The 16,107-nt window shown below is 35.8% G+C and overlaps 1 protein-coding gene across 1 annotated transcript in view; it reads left to right on the plus strand.

The window, feature by feature from the left end:
- Positions 1-16,107, plus strand: part of NKAIN2 (sodium/potassium transporting ATPase interacting 2) — a 391,888-nt gene that overhangs the window by 42,827 nt on the left and 332,954 nt on the right. The window contains exon 3 of the mRNA XM_023754204.1: positions 15,492-15,572. Within this exon, the coding sequence (XP_023609972.1) occupies positions 15,492-15,572 (81 nt within the window). The remainder of the gene's footprint in view (positions 1-15,491; positions 15,573-16,107) is intronic.

A 16,107-nucleotide genomic window follows, 5' to 3' on the forward strand; every position in this document is an offset into this window, starting at 1 on the left:
GCCAGGGAAAGGAAGGCCTATTGCACGAATCTTTTTGTCGCAATGGGCCTCTAGTAGTACAATATAAAAAACAAGAAACTGATATTGACACAATGTGTGGAGTTTTATGCTATTTTACTACATATGCAGGTTTGTGTAACCACCACAGTAATCAAGATACAAAACCATTCGTTCATCACCAAAAAAATAAATAATAAAATAAAAATCTCCCTAGTGCTCCCACTTATGGGTATACCTACTGGCTTGTCTCCATCATTCCTTAGCCCTTAGCAATCACTATTGATCACTAATTTGATCTTCATCTCTCTAATTGTGTCATTTCTAGAGCGTTGTATTATTAGAGTCATAAAATGTGTCACCTTTTGATATTGACTGGTCTTTTTCACTCTGCATAATGCCTTTAAGATCTTTGCCCTACCTGGTTTGGCTCAGTGGATAGAGTGTCAGCCTGCAGACTGAAGGGTCCCAGGTTCGATTCCAGTCAAGGGCACATGTCCAGGTTGCAGGCTCAATCTCCAATAGGGGGTGTGCAGGAGGCAGCTGATCAATAATTCTCTCTCATCATTGATGTTTCTCTCTCTCTCTCTCTCTCTCTCTCTCTCTCTCTCTCTCTCCCTCCCTCCCTTCCTCCCTCCCTCCCCTTTCTGTCTGAAATCAATAAAAAAATATATATTTTTTAAAAAAAGATCTATCCAAGTAGTTGTGATTATCAACAATCTGTTCTTTTACATTGCTAAGCAATATTCCATGGTATGCATGCACCACAGTTTGTTTAACCATTCACCTGCCATAGGACATTTAGGTTGGTTCCGTTTCAGGCTATTAGAAATAAAGTTGCTATGAACAATCACATACATGTTTTTGTGTGGACATAGTTATCTCTCTGGGATAAAAATCCAGGAGTGTGATTGTTGTATAATATGGTAAGCTGTTTTTATGCTTTGTTTCTTTCTGTATTTTTAAGAAATTGACAAACTACTTTTCATAGGGGCTGTTCAATTTTACATCCCCACCAGCAGTGTGAGAGATCTAGTTTTTCTGCATCCTCACCAGCATTTGTTGTGGCCATGATTTCTTTAATTTTAGCTGTTCTAATAGGTATGTAGTGATATTGCATGATGTTCTTAGTTTGTAGTTCCTTATTGTCTGTTGATGTTGGAAATCTTTCTCATATGGTTATTTCCTATCTGTATATTCTCTTTGATGAAATATCACTTCATGATTTTGTCCATTTTCTCATTGTATTGTTAGCTTTCTTTTTTTTATCTTGCCTTTTGAGGATTGTTTGTATGCCCTAAATATATATATATGTATATTTTTTTTTCTTGAATCCATTTTACATTTTTTCTTATTTCTGTATTACCCTTTATACTTTTCTATACACCATTTATTCACCTACAGTTTAGTTTGCTTTGGAATTGCACATTTTAATTTAATCATAATTTCTGAATATTTTTTCTACATCTTTCTTGAGAAATGTCAGTTCTGTTTCACATCTAATCATCTAATTTCTGAACTTATTTCTATTTTTTTTTTTGTTCTTTTTGTGGCCTGCTTTCTTAATTTCTTTTAGCTCATTTTGAAATATTAAAGTTTAATTTTCATCTTTTGTGGCCACATTTTTTTGAGGTGACTTTATTTTTATCTCTTTTTTTCCCTAGTTTTAATAAAATAGAATTCTCAGAACTTTTAGGAAGAGATATTCTTGAGAAAGCAGAAATGAATCAAAATAGCTTTTACCACATCACCCCTGCAGGGGTGCCTTCTCTCCTGTTACCATGAATGACTCAATATATGGTCTTTCTGTGTAGCCATGTCTGCCTCTCAGAGCTAAGCCTTATTCAGTAAGCCTCCTTGAGTCTTTTTTTTTAAGATTTTTTTAAAAATATATTTTATCTCTTTTTTTCCCTAGTTTTAATAAAATAGAATTCTCAGAACTTTTATGAGAGAGAAACATCGAAAGCAGAAATGAATCAAAATAGCTTTTACCACATCACCCCTGCAGGGGTGCCTTCTCTCCTGTTACCATGAATGACTCAATATATGGTCTTTCTGTGTAGCCATGTCTGCCTCTCAGAGCTAAGCCTTATTCAGTAAGCCTCCTTGAGTCCTGTGTTTCAAGACAGTGCTCTCATATTAAGAAGATACATCTTGCAGTTACAGGATGTTCTGGGATTTGTTGTCTCTGGACCCATTCCCTCTAGTATTTATCTTTCCCTTACCCTACTTTGGTTGTGTGTTTGGTTTCTAAAAAACTTTGGAGAGAAGTCAAATGTGCATAGCTATATCTCAAGTGGAAGCCAGAGCCCCCAAACCAATAGCTTTTAAAATGATATTTTCTTGCCATTTTTCCTTGTGTATAGGAATACAATTGATTTTATGTATTGACCATCCTTTATTGTTGAGCTCTTAATTAATTCTACTAATCTGTCTGCCAATTCTCTTAAAAATAATCACATCATCTATGAATAATGAAAGTTTAATTTCTTTCCAAGTTTTTTTTTTACATTCTCCTCAGCTGCCTAGGATATCAAGTATAATGTTGAATAGAAGAGATGATAGCAAGCATTTCTAGTCTTGTGTTTATTCATCCAATTTTATGTTGGGAATAATAATATCTACTTGATAGGATTGTTTGAGGATACAATGAGGCAATCATGTAACATTATTTTAGCAATTTTTAGTACATATCAAATTGGTAATAAGCGCCAACCATTATTATTTTTAAATGTCAATAAAACCATCCCATGCTATATTCATAGAAGTATGGAGTGCTACAAATAAGTTAAAGAGCATAGGAAAGATAATTAGAATATGAATATGGACACATTCACAAATAATTATATAATTTGGGCTAGTCTGCACTAAGGAAGAAAATTTGTTTGGAATAAAAATATAGATGCATAATGATTTCTCTAATGAATTCATTTTTCTATATCATTCTCTTCAAAAATAAAAAGCTAGTCACATTTAAATATTTAAAATAATAGCTATTCATTCCATGTTCTATGGACCCTTAGTTATCTGTCCAGGTGGCTTACCTACTGGGATAATCCAGACCCTCAAACTTGAGGGGTGTAAGCCACCATCCGCCTGCTCGTACAGCGAGGCTATCCCTCCGATGCATTGCCATCAAAACTGGGTAGGGAATTGGCAAGCGTTTCCCACTGAGCCACTTGGGCTGGGCAGGACCACTCCTATTTTTAATGGTTATCAGGTTCCCCTGGTAGTGAACTCTGCGATTCACATGCAGGTCATTTGGGGGGACTCTTCTCAGGAACACCATTTGTAATGGAGTGAGGTTGAGGTCAGTGAGAATGGTCAGAAGTTGAACTGTAACACAGCAGCACCAGAAGCCTCAGCTGATGCCATGCAGGGCTCTGAAACTGGGCTGGGCTTCCGTATATGTCCCAAATTGAAAAGAGGGTCTGGGAGCTTTGTCAACTATTGTCAACCAGTCATGAGATGAGGGTTGGTCCTGGAGGTGAACATAATCATAAGCAAGGCAGATCACTGTGACCGCGGGTAATTCCAATGAGGGACGTGGCTGTGAGCTACCAACAGGCAACACCGCTGGCATCTGGATAATGATCAGTGCCTCAGTCCTAAAGGGGCACCTTGGCAGTGCCCACAGCATTCGCTACAGTCTGACTTCTAGAATGCTTTATTTGAGTCCTATTTATCCCAAATGCATGTTTGTCACCCTGAAATTGTGTACAGAAATAAGTGTGTATCGAAATAAATTAAGAATCTTTTCCAATTTACATGTAGGATCTATATAAAAAAATATGATTGCCACATGAAGGCGACACTATTAATGCACCAACAATAAACATGGTTTTATAAGTTGTTGGGATGGATTTTCACCATTCCTTATAATTACTCACCTTATAATACCTTATAACCTTGTATTTGCAAGGCATGTCTCTGCTAAGACTTATCTTCTGTAGTCATTGAGCAGAAAAACCCACAGTAGTATATATAGGTATCCAGTCCAAGACCATGGCTTCATTAGTACTCTAAATACCTGGGCTAAATAGTCACAGGCATGCATAGTAATTTAATGAAGATACAATAACTTTTTGGTAAAGATACAATGTACAATCCAAATATGAAACTTCATTTCCTATGCTGATTTGAGCTAAATGCAATTTTACTCTTTAGTAAGAGGAAACATTTTTAAGAGGAAGATAATTTTTAAATTCTTGAATGCTAAATTTTAAGCTAAGCATTAGTAATTTTAGCCTTAGAGTGATTAAAAAATTAGAATAAACTAATGTGTGATGAAACATAACTATTATCAGTGCTTGCAGATCATCATTACTTGACTTTTTTCATCTTTGGAAAAGTTAATACATATTAAGCTCTCATTAAAATGTTATTTTAATACTACATGTATATTAACATTTATCAATTTGGGGGCATAATTTTAACATATTCTCCAAGGCCCTGTCTACTGACAACACCACATTTGATCAAATAGTATCAGTCTTGCAAATAATGTGACTACATAATGGCCGTTACAAGGCCTGATGGATTTTTCTCAAGATATATTCCTTAAAAAGTATACATTCTTTATAAAAGTGTTCTTATATAATAATACAAAAAGTGATTACCAGTGCTAATAATTTTGGTTGAAATCATTCTGCAATCATTACTTCCAATAAAAATGATTGACTGTCTAAGTGACTGACACGAGGAGTGAAATACTCTATTTATTTCTATTACCATTGTTGGACTAGCCCATAGGCACTGCAGCTAAGGCTTGTAATGTGAGAAAGGATCTACTTCTCCAGAAAAATAACAATAAACTTACCTTCCATTCATCCAGGAATGTTAGTTTCAAAAGTAGACAGAAATTCCAATATTTTTCAGAATATAGAGGTAGATTCATTAAGGAGTCAGAATTTAAACCCAGGTCTCCTAACTTCTAGATATATCTTTCTATTAAATAATTAATTTAAATAAGTGATATTAATACTTATATTTATAGAAATCTGCATAGGCAAATTAAGGTTATATATCAAAATGTCTTAGAATTCAAAAGAAAATACATCCGCCTAAAGTGAGCCTGAAAGACTCTATTAAATTCAGTCTACTCATACTCTTGGTCTCTTTTGAAAAATTCCTTGACAGTTAAAAATCTTTTATGAAAAATTGACAATTTCCATATCAATGTATTAGTTTTATACTGTTGTAAACAAGTTACCATAAACTTAGAGGCTGAAAATAACTCCCATTTATTCTCTCATAGTTCTGAAAGTTAGAAATCCAGGGGGACTTGGCTGAGTACTGTGCTTAGGGTCTAATGAGACAAAAATCAAGATAGTGGCTGTCCTGTGCTCTTGTCCGGGGCCCAGGGTGGGGAGGGGAGGACCATGGACTTATAGCTCATTCAGGTTGTTGGCAGAACCCAGTTCCATTTGATTGTAGCACTGAGGTCCTCATTGCCTTGCTGTCTGCTGGCCTGGGGTGGTTTTCAGCCTTTGGTTCTTCATTTATCTCTGACTTCCCCCTTGGCCACCAGCCATAAAAAGCTATCTGTTTCAAGACTCATGTGATTAGATTAAGCCCACCTGGATGATCTCTCTGTTTTAGGTCAACCTGATAATGTCCCTGTTTTATGTCTATGGCATAATACAATAACAAAGAGTTTGTTCGCTCACTATGTCCACAGGTTCTAGGGATTGGCCTAGGACACATTTAGGGAGCAATCATTCTGCCTACCACAATTAAAATAAGAAATGAAATGAAATGAATTTAAGAAAACTGCAAAAGCGATTATTTAAAACACTGATTGATTAGTATTTCATTTATGAATCCAAATTTTCACGTAAAACCAAAGGCATTAATTAATAAGCGAAACATGTAACTTTACATTTTTGTCCTCAAAAAATATTTTTAAACTTTTTCTCAGAACCACTCCTCTATCCCAACTTCTTTTTTATTTTTTTATTAAATATATTTTTATTGATTTCAGAGAGTAAGGGAGAGGGAAAGAGAGAGAGAGAAACATCAATGATGAGAGAGAATCACCAATTGACTGCCTCCCGCACATTCCCCACTGGGGATCGAGCCCGCAACCCAGGCATGTGCTCCTAACCGGAATCGAACCCGGGACCCTCCACTCTGCAGGTTGACGCTCCATCCACTGAGCCAAATCAACCAGGGCTTGATGGAAATCTTATCCAGAAGCAGGTTAGGAGATTATATTGTTGTAGCAGTTTAGGATGTTTGGGAGAACCTTATACCCAGACCACACTTACAATCTAATATAATAGAAAGGACCCAAGATGAATGGAGTTTATTTAATGTGCCAGTCTAAAACAAGACAAAAACAAAAAGTATTTGACCTACATCTGTATTTGGATGTTTTTAAATCAAACAAGTAGACATTTTTAAATGTCATATTGATAGATTTACCATATCCCCTAATTAGGATAATTTGTGTATTTTAGAAAGTTGTTTGCCTATTAGAAGTGCTTCAAATCTAAGATGAAAACTAGCAGTATAGAAAAGCTAAGCAGAGATTAAAACTTTTCTGGAAAGGAGGCTGGTTATTTTTCTAATCCAAAAGGAGGAAAAAAATAAACTATGCTTACTCAGTCAAAATTCTCAACCATCACACATCTACCATATCACAGTGAGGTATCAATCTATAATAATAAAAGCATAATATGCTAATTAGACCAGACAGCTGAACAACCTTCTGGATGTCATTCCGGACATCCTTCCGGACGAAGCTGCGGTGGTGGGGGCCGAGGCAGAGGCGGTTAGGGGCAATCAGGCATGCAGGTAGAGTGGTTAGGGGCGATCAGGCAGGCAGGCAGGCGAGCAGTTAGTGGCGATCAGGCAGGCAGGTGAGTGGTTAGGGGCAATCAGGCAGGCAGGCGAGTGGTTTGGGGCATCAGGCAGGCAGGCAGGCGAGCAGTTAGGGGCAATCAGGCAGGCAGGTAGAGTGGTTGGGGCGATCAAGCAGGCAGGCAGAGTGGGTTAGGGTGATCAGGCAGGCAGGCAGAGTGGGTTAGGGGCGATCAGGCAGGCAGGCAGGCAAGCGGTTAGGAGTCAGCAGTCCCAGATTGTGAGAGGGATGTCCAACTGCCGGTTTAGGCAGGATCGGGCCTAAACCAGAAGTCAGACATCCCCCGAGGGGTCCGGATTGCGAGAGGTTGAAGGCCGGGCTGAGGGACCTCTACCACCTACCCCTGTGCACGTATTTCATGCACCGGGCCTCTAGTATATATATAAAAGCCAAGCAACCGGAACGACTGGAATGACCAGTCGCTATGATGCACACTGCTGCCAGCCAACCTCCCGCGGTCCCTTCCCCTGGCTGGCCTGGCCCCCAATTGGGTCCCCCCACCCCCTGATCAGGGCTGAGGCCAGCCAGCCAACTTCCCATGTCCACTCCTTCCGGCGGGCCGGCTGGACCCCACCCATGCACAAATTCGTGCACTGGGCCCCTAATATTTATATAGATTTTGAAAATGTCATTGCTAACTTCCTACTTTTGACCTTTCAAAATTCCCTGTTTCATTCTTATATTAATATTCTCTGTATTTCCATAGTATTTTTCTTTCTTATAAAGATAGAAATGTTTTACATTTCTAATGAGACACCTAACACAATGTGTATTTTTCTTCTTTGTATGCTCCTTAAGTTGAATCTTGCCAATTGTAAGAGACTGTCTGATTCATGGTCTTCCTCTAGGATCATCTGAAATATTTTACTTACTTTGGGTTTAACACTAAATTACTTTTCTATTTAGTTGAATATGTGTAGTCTAACTAAAGCAAAGAGTTTTGCTATTTCTCTAGGGAAAAAAAGAGACTCATAAGAAATTCTAGCAATGATTCACATTAGCATATTAAAGAGAACAAAACATTAGGTTGTGCATAGGTTACAGTGGCAGATAGTACCCCCCCCAACACACACACATACACACAAACTCTCTCTCTCTCTCTCTCTCTCTCTCTCTCTCTCTCTTTCTCTCTCTCTCTCTCTCTCTCCTCTCTCACTCTCTCCCCTAACAGAATCTGAATTTTGTTCAGATATTTGGATGGTTAGCAAAGCACTCAGGGAGGTCTGATACTCTCTCAGGTCCAGGGCATGAATTACAGTTGGTTTACAACCACCAGGATAATCCTAATCCTTTTTGCCAGTGATTGGGTTCAGGAAAGTAGGCATGAGATTCAGTTTTACCTAATGAGATGAAAGAAGTCTTCCAAGTGCCTCTGGGATGTTTTTCCTCCTGAAAGAATAAAGTGTTGCAGAAGGAAGGGATATTTTCTGACTGCAGAGGATAACTGTGTGAGGATTTGAAAGAAAATCCCACAGGTATAGGTCCAGAGCCATGGCAGCACGGAGCCATTGAGCCAACAGTAGCCCACTTCCAGACTTCGTGTATGAGAAAAGATTTTTAAAACCCTGTATTTAAACTACCTGTACTTCAACCTATGTTACTTGCAGCCAAAAACATTTCTTAACTGAAACAGTTGCTTTTTTACTTGCTTTAATTTTTATCCAGTTTACCCAAAGAATCCCGAAGCTAGTAGATCTGAGCCCTGCTTTTGAAATAGTAAATTGGAAGCTGTTTAGTAAATTGATGGGGGGGAAATGCTTTTAAGATGAGGAAAAAGCTATGCAGTTTTCACTCATTACTAAACATTAACAGATGTATTAGCATCTCCAAATAATGCTTTATAGTTGCGATCTATGAAGTACTCACGCACCTAGTTTATTATATTGTAGGAAAAATATATATTTATGTTTTCATGTGGCCACTGAGTTGAACTTTGCTTCATGGATTTATTCATATTAGCCAAAATTGCTCTTTCCGGTGGGATTCCCCTAGGCTTAGGGTTGTAGGACTATAAATACCTTGGAATAAACTATTTTGCTTACTTAAAAAAAAAAAGAAATTAGTCATACATAGGTGTCTACATGCTGAATGAGTGTTATTGTTTTTTCAAAGGGAATTATTTTTCACTTTTTGTTTCAAAAGGAAAGAATGCCTTTGGGGAGAGTGTTTTTATTTGGAGTTGCATAAAATTTAATAGCCATGTTTAAATGTTCATTAAAATTATGCCCCTTTGATACACTAACATTTATAGTCTGTATTAGAAATAGTCTATTTAAGCAAAATATATATTAAAGTATGATTTAATATGTCAAACTAAACATTTTTAAACATAATCCAAATATCTAGGAATTGATAAAAATAGAACAATAAAAAACACATAAAAGATAAATAATAAAATTCATTGAATAGCTCATGGTGAATCATTGAATTGATATATATGTTGCAGAATACTTAAGGAGACTTTTTAATCAAGTGAAAAAAATTAGGTAAAAAATATGATCAAGATTCGTATTTAATGTATACACATAATTGAAACATATTTTTATAGAAAAAGCAATGGAAATATGTGCATTAAAATAATACTGATGATTTTAGTTAAGTATTGTAAATTTTAAATGTTTTCTATAGTAAGACATTTCTGTAACTGCAACAAAATATAAAACTGATTTTAAAATGAACTAGGAGTTATGAAATTTTTACAATGTCAAAATAAATATAAAAGTAGAAGGAAGCTTGAGTATATCATGGCAGCATTGGAAAAAATGGGAAAATAGAAATAGGCCTTACTCTATGACCAGCAACACAATTTATGATTAGATTCTGGCTAACTACCTAATCACATCATCCCTCATCAAACTAGGAGTTGTCATAGTGTATTTTTATAGATATTTCTCCAAAAGTACATTTTCATTTTTATTTATTTTTTATGTCTTCTAATTAATTTCAGAGAGAGGGAGAGAGAGATAGAAACATCAATGATGAGAAAGAATCATTGATATGCTGCCTCCTGAACCCCCCTACCAGGGATTGAGGCCACAACCCAGGCATGTGCCCTGAGCAGGAACCAAACCATGACCTCCTAGTTCCTAGGTAGATGCTCAACCACTGAGCCACACTGGTTAGGCAAGAGACACATTTTTACAGCATGAAGAACATGTAACAGGATTGATGAAATAGAAGAAAGAATTTAAATCATAAGGCAGACTGTCATAAAATGATCAAGAATTTGGAAATGAGATGTTTAATTTGGGCCTCTATTACTCTTTTTTTCTCATAACAATGGATGAGAAACTGATGAGAATGCCTAAGCAGATTAAATGATACTGCTGTTGCAGTTGAGAAAATTGAGCTAAAATATAATTAGCTTTCAGCAAAAGATTAATATATTCCAATCATTTTAACCAGGGATATTTGTTTTATGGGTATACATTTGTATCTATTAAAACAACTTCATTGTTAATATTAAAACACCTATTGTTAATCATTTTAAACTGTTGCTTAAAGAAGTTGTTGTAAGACATGGTTTGCTAATCCAATGCTTCTTTGGAATGCTTCTATCACAGTTCATTAGAACTGATTACATTATTTTTTATATTAGAGATATATCAGTGATATTGCTCCCTAGTTAAAAAATCATACCTGAACACATTTCAATACATTGCATTGATTGCATATTAATGATCAATATAAATCATTTTAGTTAAGAGTTATACCCTGTAATGTTCTTCTGCAGCATCTGTTATAGTGTCTTGCTTCCTGCTGGTGATTAATAACTATAAACTGATTCACTGGCCCAACTCTTTTTCTAATTAAGTACTTATGGAAGCCTGTGGCCAGTGTTTCATTTTCTAATAATTATGGTAATATGATTGAATAATAGTTTTCTAAATTGTGGTGGTTTTTTAAGTATAATTCACTAATATGATTCAGATCACTTATATTTTTTCCCTGAAATTGTTTTTAGGATCATTGTGAATAGTGGAAAAGATAGGAAAATTCACTTGTCTTAAATGATAGCCTCCTTTTTACCAGAATTTTTCTAGAAGAAATTATTTTGGTAATATAATGCCATTAAGATTGAAGTTTTCCCCCAAGTTAATTTATGAATCGAATGTAATTCAAATAAAAATGAAAAATTGTGTCTGTGTATGTGCATATGAAAACCTGAAAAACTGATGTTAAGTTCATGTGCTTTGTCTATGTTAACTATCCTTTATAACTCAAAAATACATAGACTTCCATTTTAGGAAGCTTAATTATAAGAGAAAGAAGTAGAAACACTGGCAATGCTATTAAGGTGTGATTCATTATTTTCCAGGCAGATGTTTATCAGTCTTTTGTCTGAGGCACTACCATCCTAGTTATTATGGAACCACAACATGCAATATCACTGTGGCTCTGGATCTGGCCAGTATTTTGGCCTATCATGATTGACAGCCTTATCTAATTTTTATCTTGCACAGCTAATTAGATTTCATCATTACAGCCCCAAATACAATATGGAACCCATGATGATTCAATTACTGTTTTTTCAGTTGATAATGTTGACTATCGAGCTGGAGACTCAAGTCAAATCCATCTCTCAAATGGTCCACTTAGACCTGCCTGCAGAAATCAACCCTTAAAGAATGAGTTTCATCATGCAATGGGATTTGTCCATCATTACAGATAATCTCATAATTGTTACCTTAAACATAAAATATAAGATATTTTTTTTGCCAAAAAAGATAAAGAAAAATTGTAGCAGAAACTATAAGTTAGGTGCTGTCTGGCAAGCTTGAGACTTTGTCATCCTGTTAGGCCATCTCCTGGGCAGTACATCATTTTCAGTTACATTCAAACTGAGAAATTGTCAATTATATCACATCAACTAGCTGTAGCAACTGGGAAGAAGTTAGTACACAGTTTTACACCCTTAAATAATTATGATGAGTAATATTTTGAACAGTGTGAACCGTAGGATTTATTGACAAAAATCATTCATTGGCCAAAATTACAAGGGAACACAAAATCTTCAGTATTAAAGAATTACTATGTAAAATCCAGTTAGAGGAGACTTGACTTAGGTAAATGCCAGTTGTTAAAATGAGAAAAGCAAGAACAAAAGAGAATTTTTTTCAAAAAAAAAAGAGAGGAGAATGAAGGAAGACTGTATAAGAAGTTAAATGAGAGAAAGCTAATGAGTTAAGTTAAATGAGATACAGTGAAATTAGATAAAGGCCTGCCTTTGGATGGTGATGCAAATGAAAGGTCACCCTCTGTAGCAATGTGAGTTTCTCTGTTTATTAAAGTGCCACATCACTAAAGGTGACAATTCTCTAATAGACCTTTAATGAAAAAGAGTGCAGGTGAACTAACTTGTTTATAATAAAGTCAATAAAATGAAAATACCCTTTTGGATGAGTCTGATCAGAAAGGAATAAAAAAGGAGAACAAAAGTGCTAGCTGGATAGTTCACTAGGTTAGAGTGTTGTTCTGATATTCCAAGGTTTTGGGTTTGATTCCTCATCAGGGCACATACAACAAGGAGCCAGTGAATACATAAATAAGTGGAACAGCCATCAATATTTCTCTTTCTCTCTCTCTAAAAATCAATAATTTTAAATAGTGTGATTTGAAAACAAAGAACACAAGCATTACTAATTGATACTATAAAAGAGCAACTCGTGAAATACAATATAGAAAAATGCTTTATAATTTTATAGCATGGCAAATCAGAAATAACAAATTACCACTTAATGAAATCAAATGAAGAAAGGTTTGCTTTGCCCTAACCGGTTTGGCTCAGTGGATAGAGCATCAGCCTGTGGACTCAAGAGTCCCAGGTTTGATTCTGGTCAGGGGCATGTACCTTGGTTGCGGGCACATCCCCAGTGGGGGGTGTGCAGGAGGCAGCTGATCGATGTTTACCTCTCATCGATGTTTCTAACTCTCTATATCCCTCTCCCTTCCTCTCTGTAAAAAATCAATAAAATATATACATAAAAAAAGAAAGGTTTGCTTTATATAATACCATCTGTTGCTTTGGCATTAAGGTGTAAAAAAAGAAAACTTATTCTGGGGAGGAATATGTTACATTAGGGAAACAAAGAAAACAAGACTAGACTGCAAGTTCAATTAGTGGAAGAAAGTTCTATATAAGTTAATGTAGAAAGCATTTTTGTTTTACATCCTAAGTAGATAAAAGTTGGAAGATAGTACTTATTTAGCTGTCCATTATTAGTAAAGGAAGGAGAGGGTGTCAACATGAGCAAAGGACATGATAAAACACTCTGTTCATTCTTTTATTTTTTCTTAGTCACTTAAATCAAGGCACAGGAACCTCCAGGCACTTTTTATTTTTTCTCACCCTGTTACCCTTAAAATAGGACCCAACATTTCACCATATTTCTAAAACTAAAATCTAGATTTTCAAAGTGGTTGAATAGGTTTACATTTTTGTTTTGTTTTTTAAAAATGAGAGATGAATTTACACTTCCCAATACTAAGCAAACATAGATGTTTCCTTAGCTGTGTGCTAGAACTGAGATCTTTGCTGCAGACAGCTCAGCTTCTTTACCTTATTTCTAGCCCTGAGCCCTCAAGTCAAACAGTCTCTCCAACTCTTTTTTTTGTCTTAGACCATTTAGTTTTGCCCTTACTTTAGTCTCACTAACATTGTACCTATCCAGCAGTTAGATGAACCCATCACCTGGAAAATAGCTGAGTCATTATTATGTGTCACATCAACTCATCATATAGGGATCTCAGTCCTCACACTACGTGAGTGATCATAGTACACCCATAGAAACCAGGTCTAGGAGGAGAGAAGAGGTTCTGCATCCAAAAATACCAAGATGTTTCCATATTGCTCCTCATCCCTCAATTTACAAAAGGTTTTCTTAGTGCTTATTTTGTGCAAAACACTAAGTTAAATTACAGACATAAACATAAATTTTTTAATGGACCCTTTTCTCAGGGAGCTTATGCAAATTGATATAAGACATTTGGGATGAAATTAGGACAAGCAAGGTCTTACTAGAACACTAAGCAGGATTAAGCCAATTCTAATTAGATATAATTCAGGAGGTAAATTTTAAATTGACCTTTAGAGAAAAATAAAATATTGATAGATGGTAAGAGGAGTACCTAAGGGATAAAAAATTATTAAAGAATAAAGGAATAACATTTAAAAAAGCACAGAGGTGGCAAATAACTGCCCATGTACATGGAACTGTAAGTAATTCAATATCTTTGAAATCCATGATGAAAGATTAAATGAAATGAGTCTGAAAAATATAACATGGTACAAGATTATGGAGGTTCTTGAATGATAAAATAATGGTTTTAGAACTCATTATATAAATAACGGGAGCCATTGGTGTTTACTTATCAGAGAAATGAAATCCTCTTGTCCCACTTTTTAAAATTCCCATCCACTGTTTTCTTTGTTTACAGCACCCTTCCACCATAGTCCTTCAACCCCGACGATTTTTGGTTAAGTTTATATGTTTGTTTGATTCACTTCTTATGGAAGGTGTTTCACCTCTTCTGTTAAGCTTTGTAGGACTAGTTTTTCTCAGAATAAGTTTACACTTCTCCCATCTTCCTTGCTTGTGCTCAGATTATTTTGATGATTTTTGTATAATAAGCATCTTTTTTTTTCTTTAAATCTACCCTTACCACTTGACTTGCTTTCAGGGGAAATTTATCGTTGGTCTTTGATTCCTCAATATCTTTCCAGCATGTTATTTTCCAGATACTTAAACAGTTGTAGTTGACTGACTGATCAGTGCTATGTCTTGGTAAGAAAACTTCATCCTCAGGGAAGAAGACAAAATAAACAGAAAACAGAATAAAACTAAAGATAATAGCTACATGGTCACTGTAACAGGAGATTGTGAGAGGATAAAATAAGAAGGTAAAGAGGGAAATGAAAAGAAGACCACAGAAAGAGAAAGCTGATTAGATGGGACAGAAATAGAAGGACTATTTGTGGATGAACCCAAATAATTTGGAGAAAATTTGTATTATAATGGTTTGATTTTTTGCCAAAGAAAAATATGAGTCCCCCTTTTTTTAAATATATATTTTATTGATTTTTTTTACAGAGAGGAAGGGAGAGGGATAGAGAGTTAGAAGCATCGATGAGAGAGAAACATCGATCAGCTGCCTCCTGCACACTCCCCACTGGGGATATGCCCGCAACCAAGGTACATGCCCTTGACCGGAATCAAACCTGGGACCCTTCAGTCCGCAGGCCGACGCTCTATCCAATGAGCCAAACTGGTTAGGGCTATGAGTTCCCTTTGATGGTTTATATTTAATACTTCTTTGGAGCATCCAGTTCTTTAGATATCTAAAAGTCATAATCATTGCCCCTTAAGACAGAATGTGGGCTAGTATTTCTTTTGTCTTAAATCTTAAAAAGTATCCTTAAGCAAGTTTGAGCTATAATACTAGAGTCCATAACAGTGAGAAACATACCAACAGAGATAAATGTGCATCTCATCCTGTTCCCTAGAAAGAAGCAATATCTAATATTTCCCACTAATCTTAAGACTTGCGTTCAAAAGTTCAAGTTCTATTTAAATCTTACTCAGCCGATTCAAAATTAATTATATGTTGTTTCTCTCTTGCTTTCCCACAGTATGCTGTCTGGCTAGTCCTCTGGGTTACGTGGAATGTGTTTGTTATCTGCTTCTACCTGGAGGCCGGGGACCTCTCAAAGGTAATTTGCCATCTGATTTGCCAGCATCATCAATAATGTGTTACTAAGTCTCTTCCTAAGTAAGGCAGAGTCTCACCCTGCTCTTGTCACTTAGATATGCCTCGAATGAAGGTCAACTGAAAGGTGTCCTCATCTATATCTCTGCATTTCTACCATCGAAGATATGCTTTAGTGTGTCACAAAATATATTTTTATTTTTAAGCAAAACTAATGTGAAATATTGATTATTATAGTGATCAATGCTGTCGACTTTTAAAATGTTGACTGATGAGGGCTTTCTGAAGCAGAATAGGAATTTTTTTAGAGATAAAATCTTGAAGATTAATTCCCTTAGTTTGCTTATTGCTCTGGTAAAGATTTTCCTGATTGGGCCCAAATAGCAATGAAGTAATTTGAACAATGAATGGGTTTTAATTGAGTACAGTTGTTACCAGAGGCATATAATTTATTATTCAGATTAAAAAATGAACACTTTATTCTAAAATAGTCTACGAAAGACTTATAATACTTGCTTTTTCATTAGGTTTCTTTATTT

This window comes from Myotis lucifugus, unplaced genomic scaffold, assembly GCF_000147115.1.
Source record: "Myotis lucifugus unplaced genomic scaffold, Myoluc2.0 scaffold_57, whole genome shotgun sequence".
In the NCBI taxonomy this organism is placed as follows: domain Eukaryota; kingdom Metazoa; phylum Chordata; class Mammalia; order Chiroptera; family Vespertilionidae; genus Myotis; species Myotis lucifugus.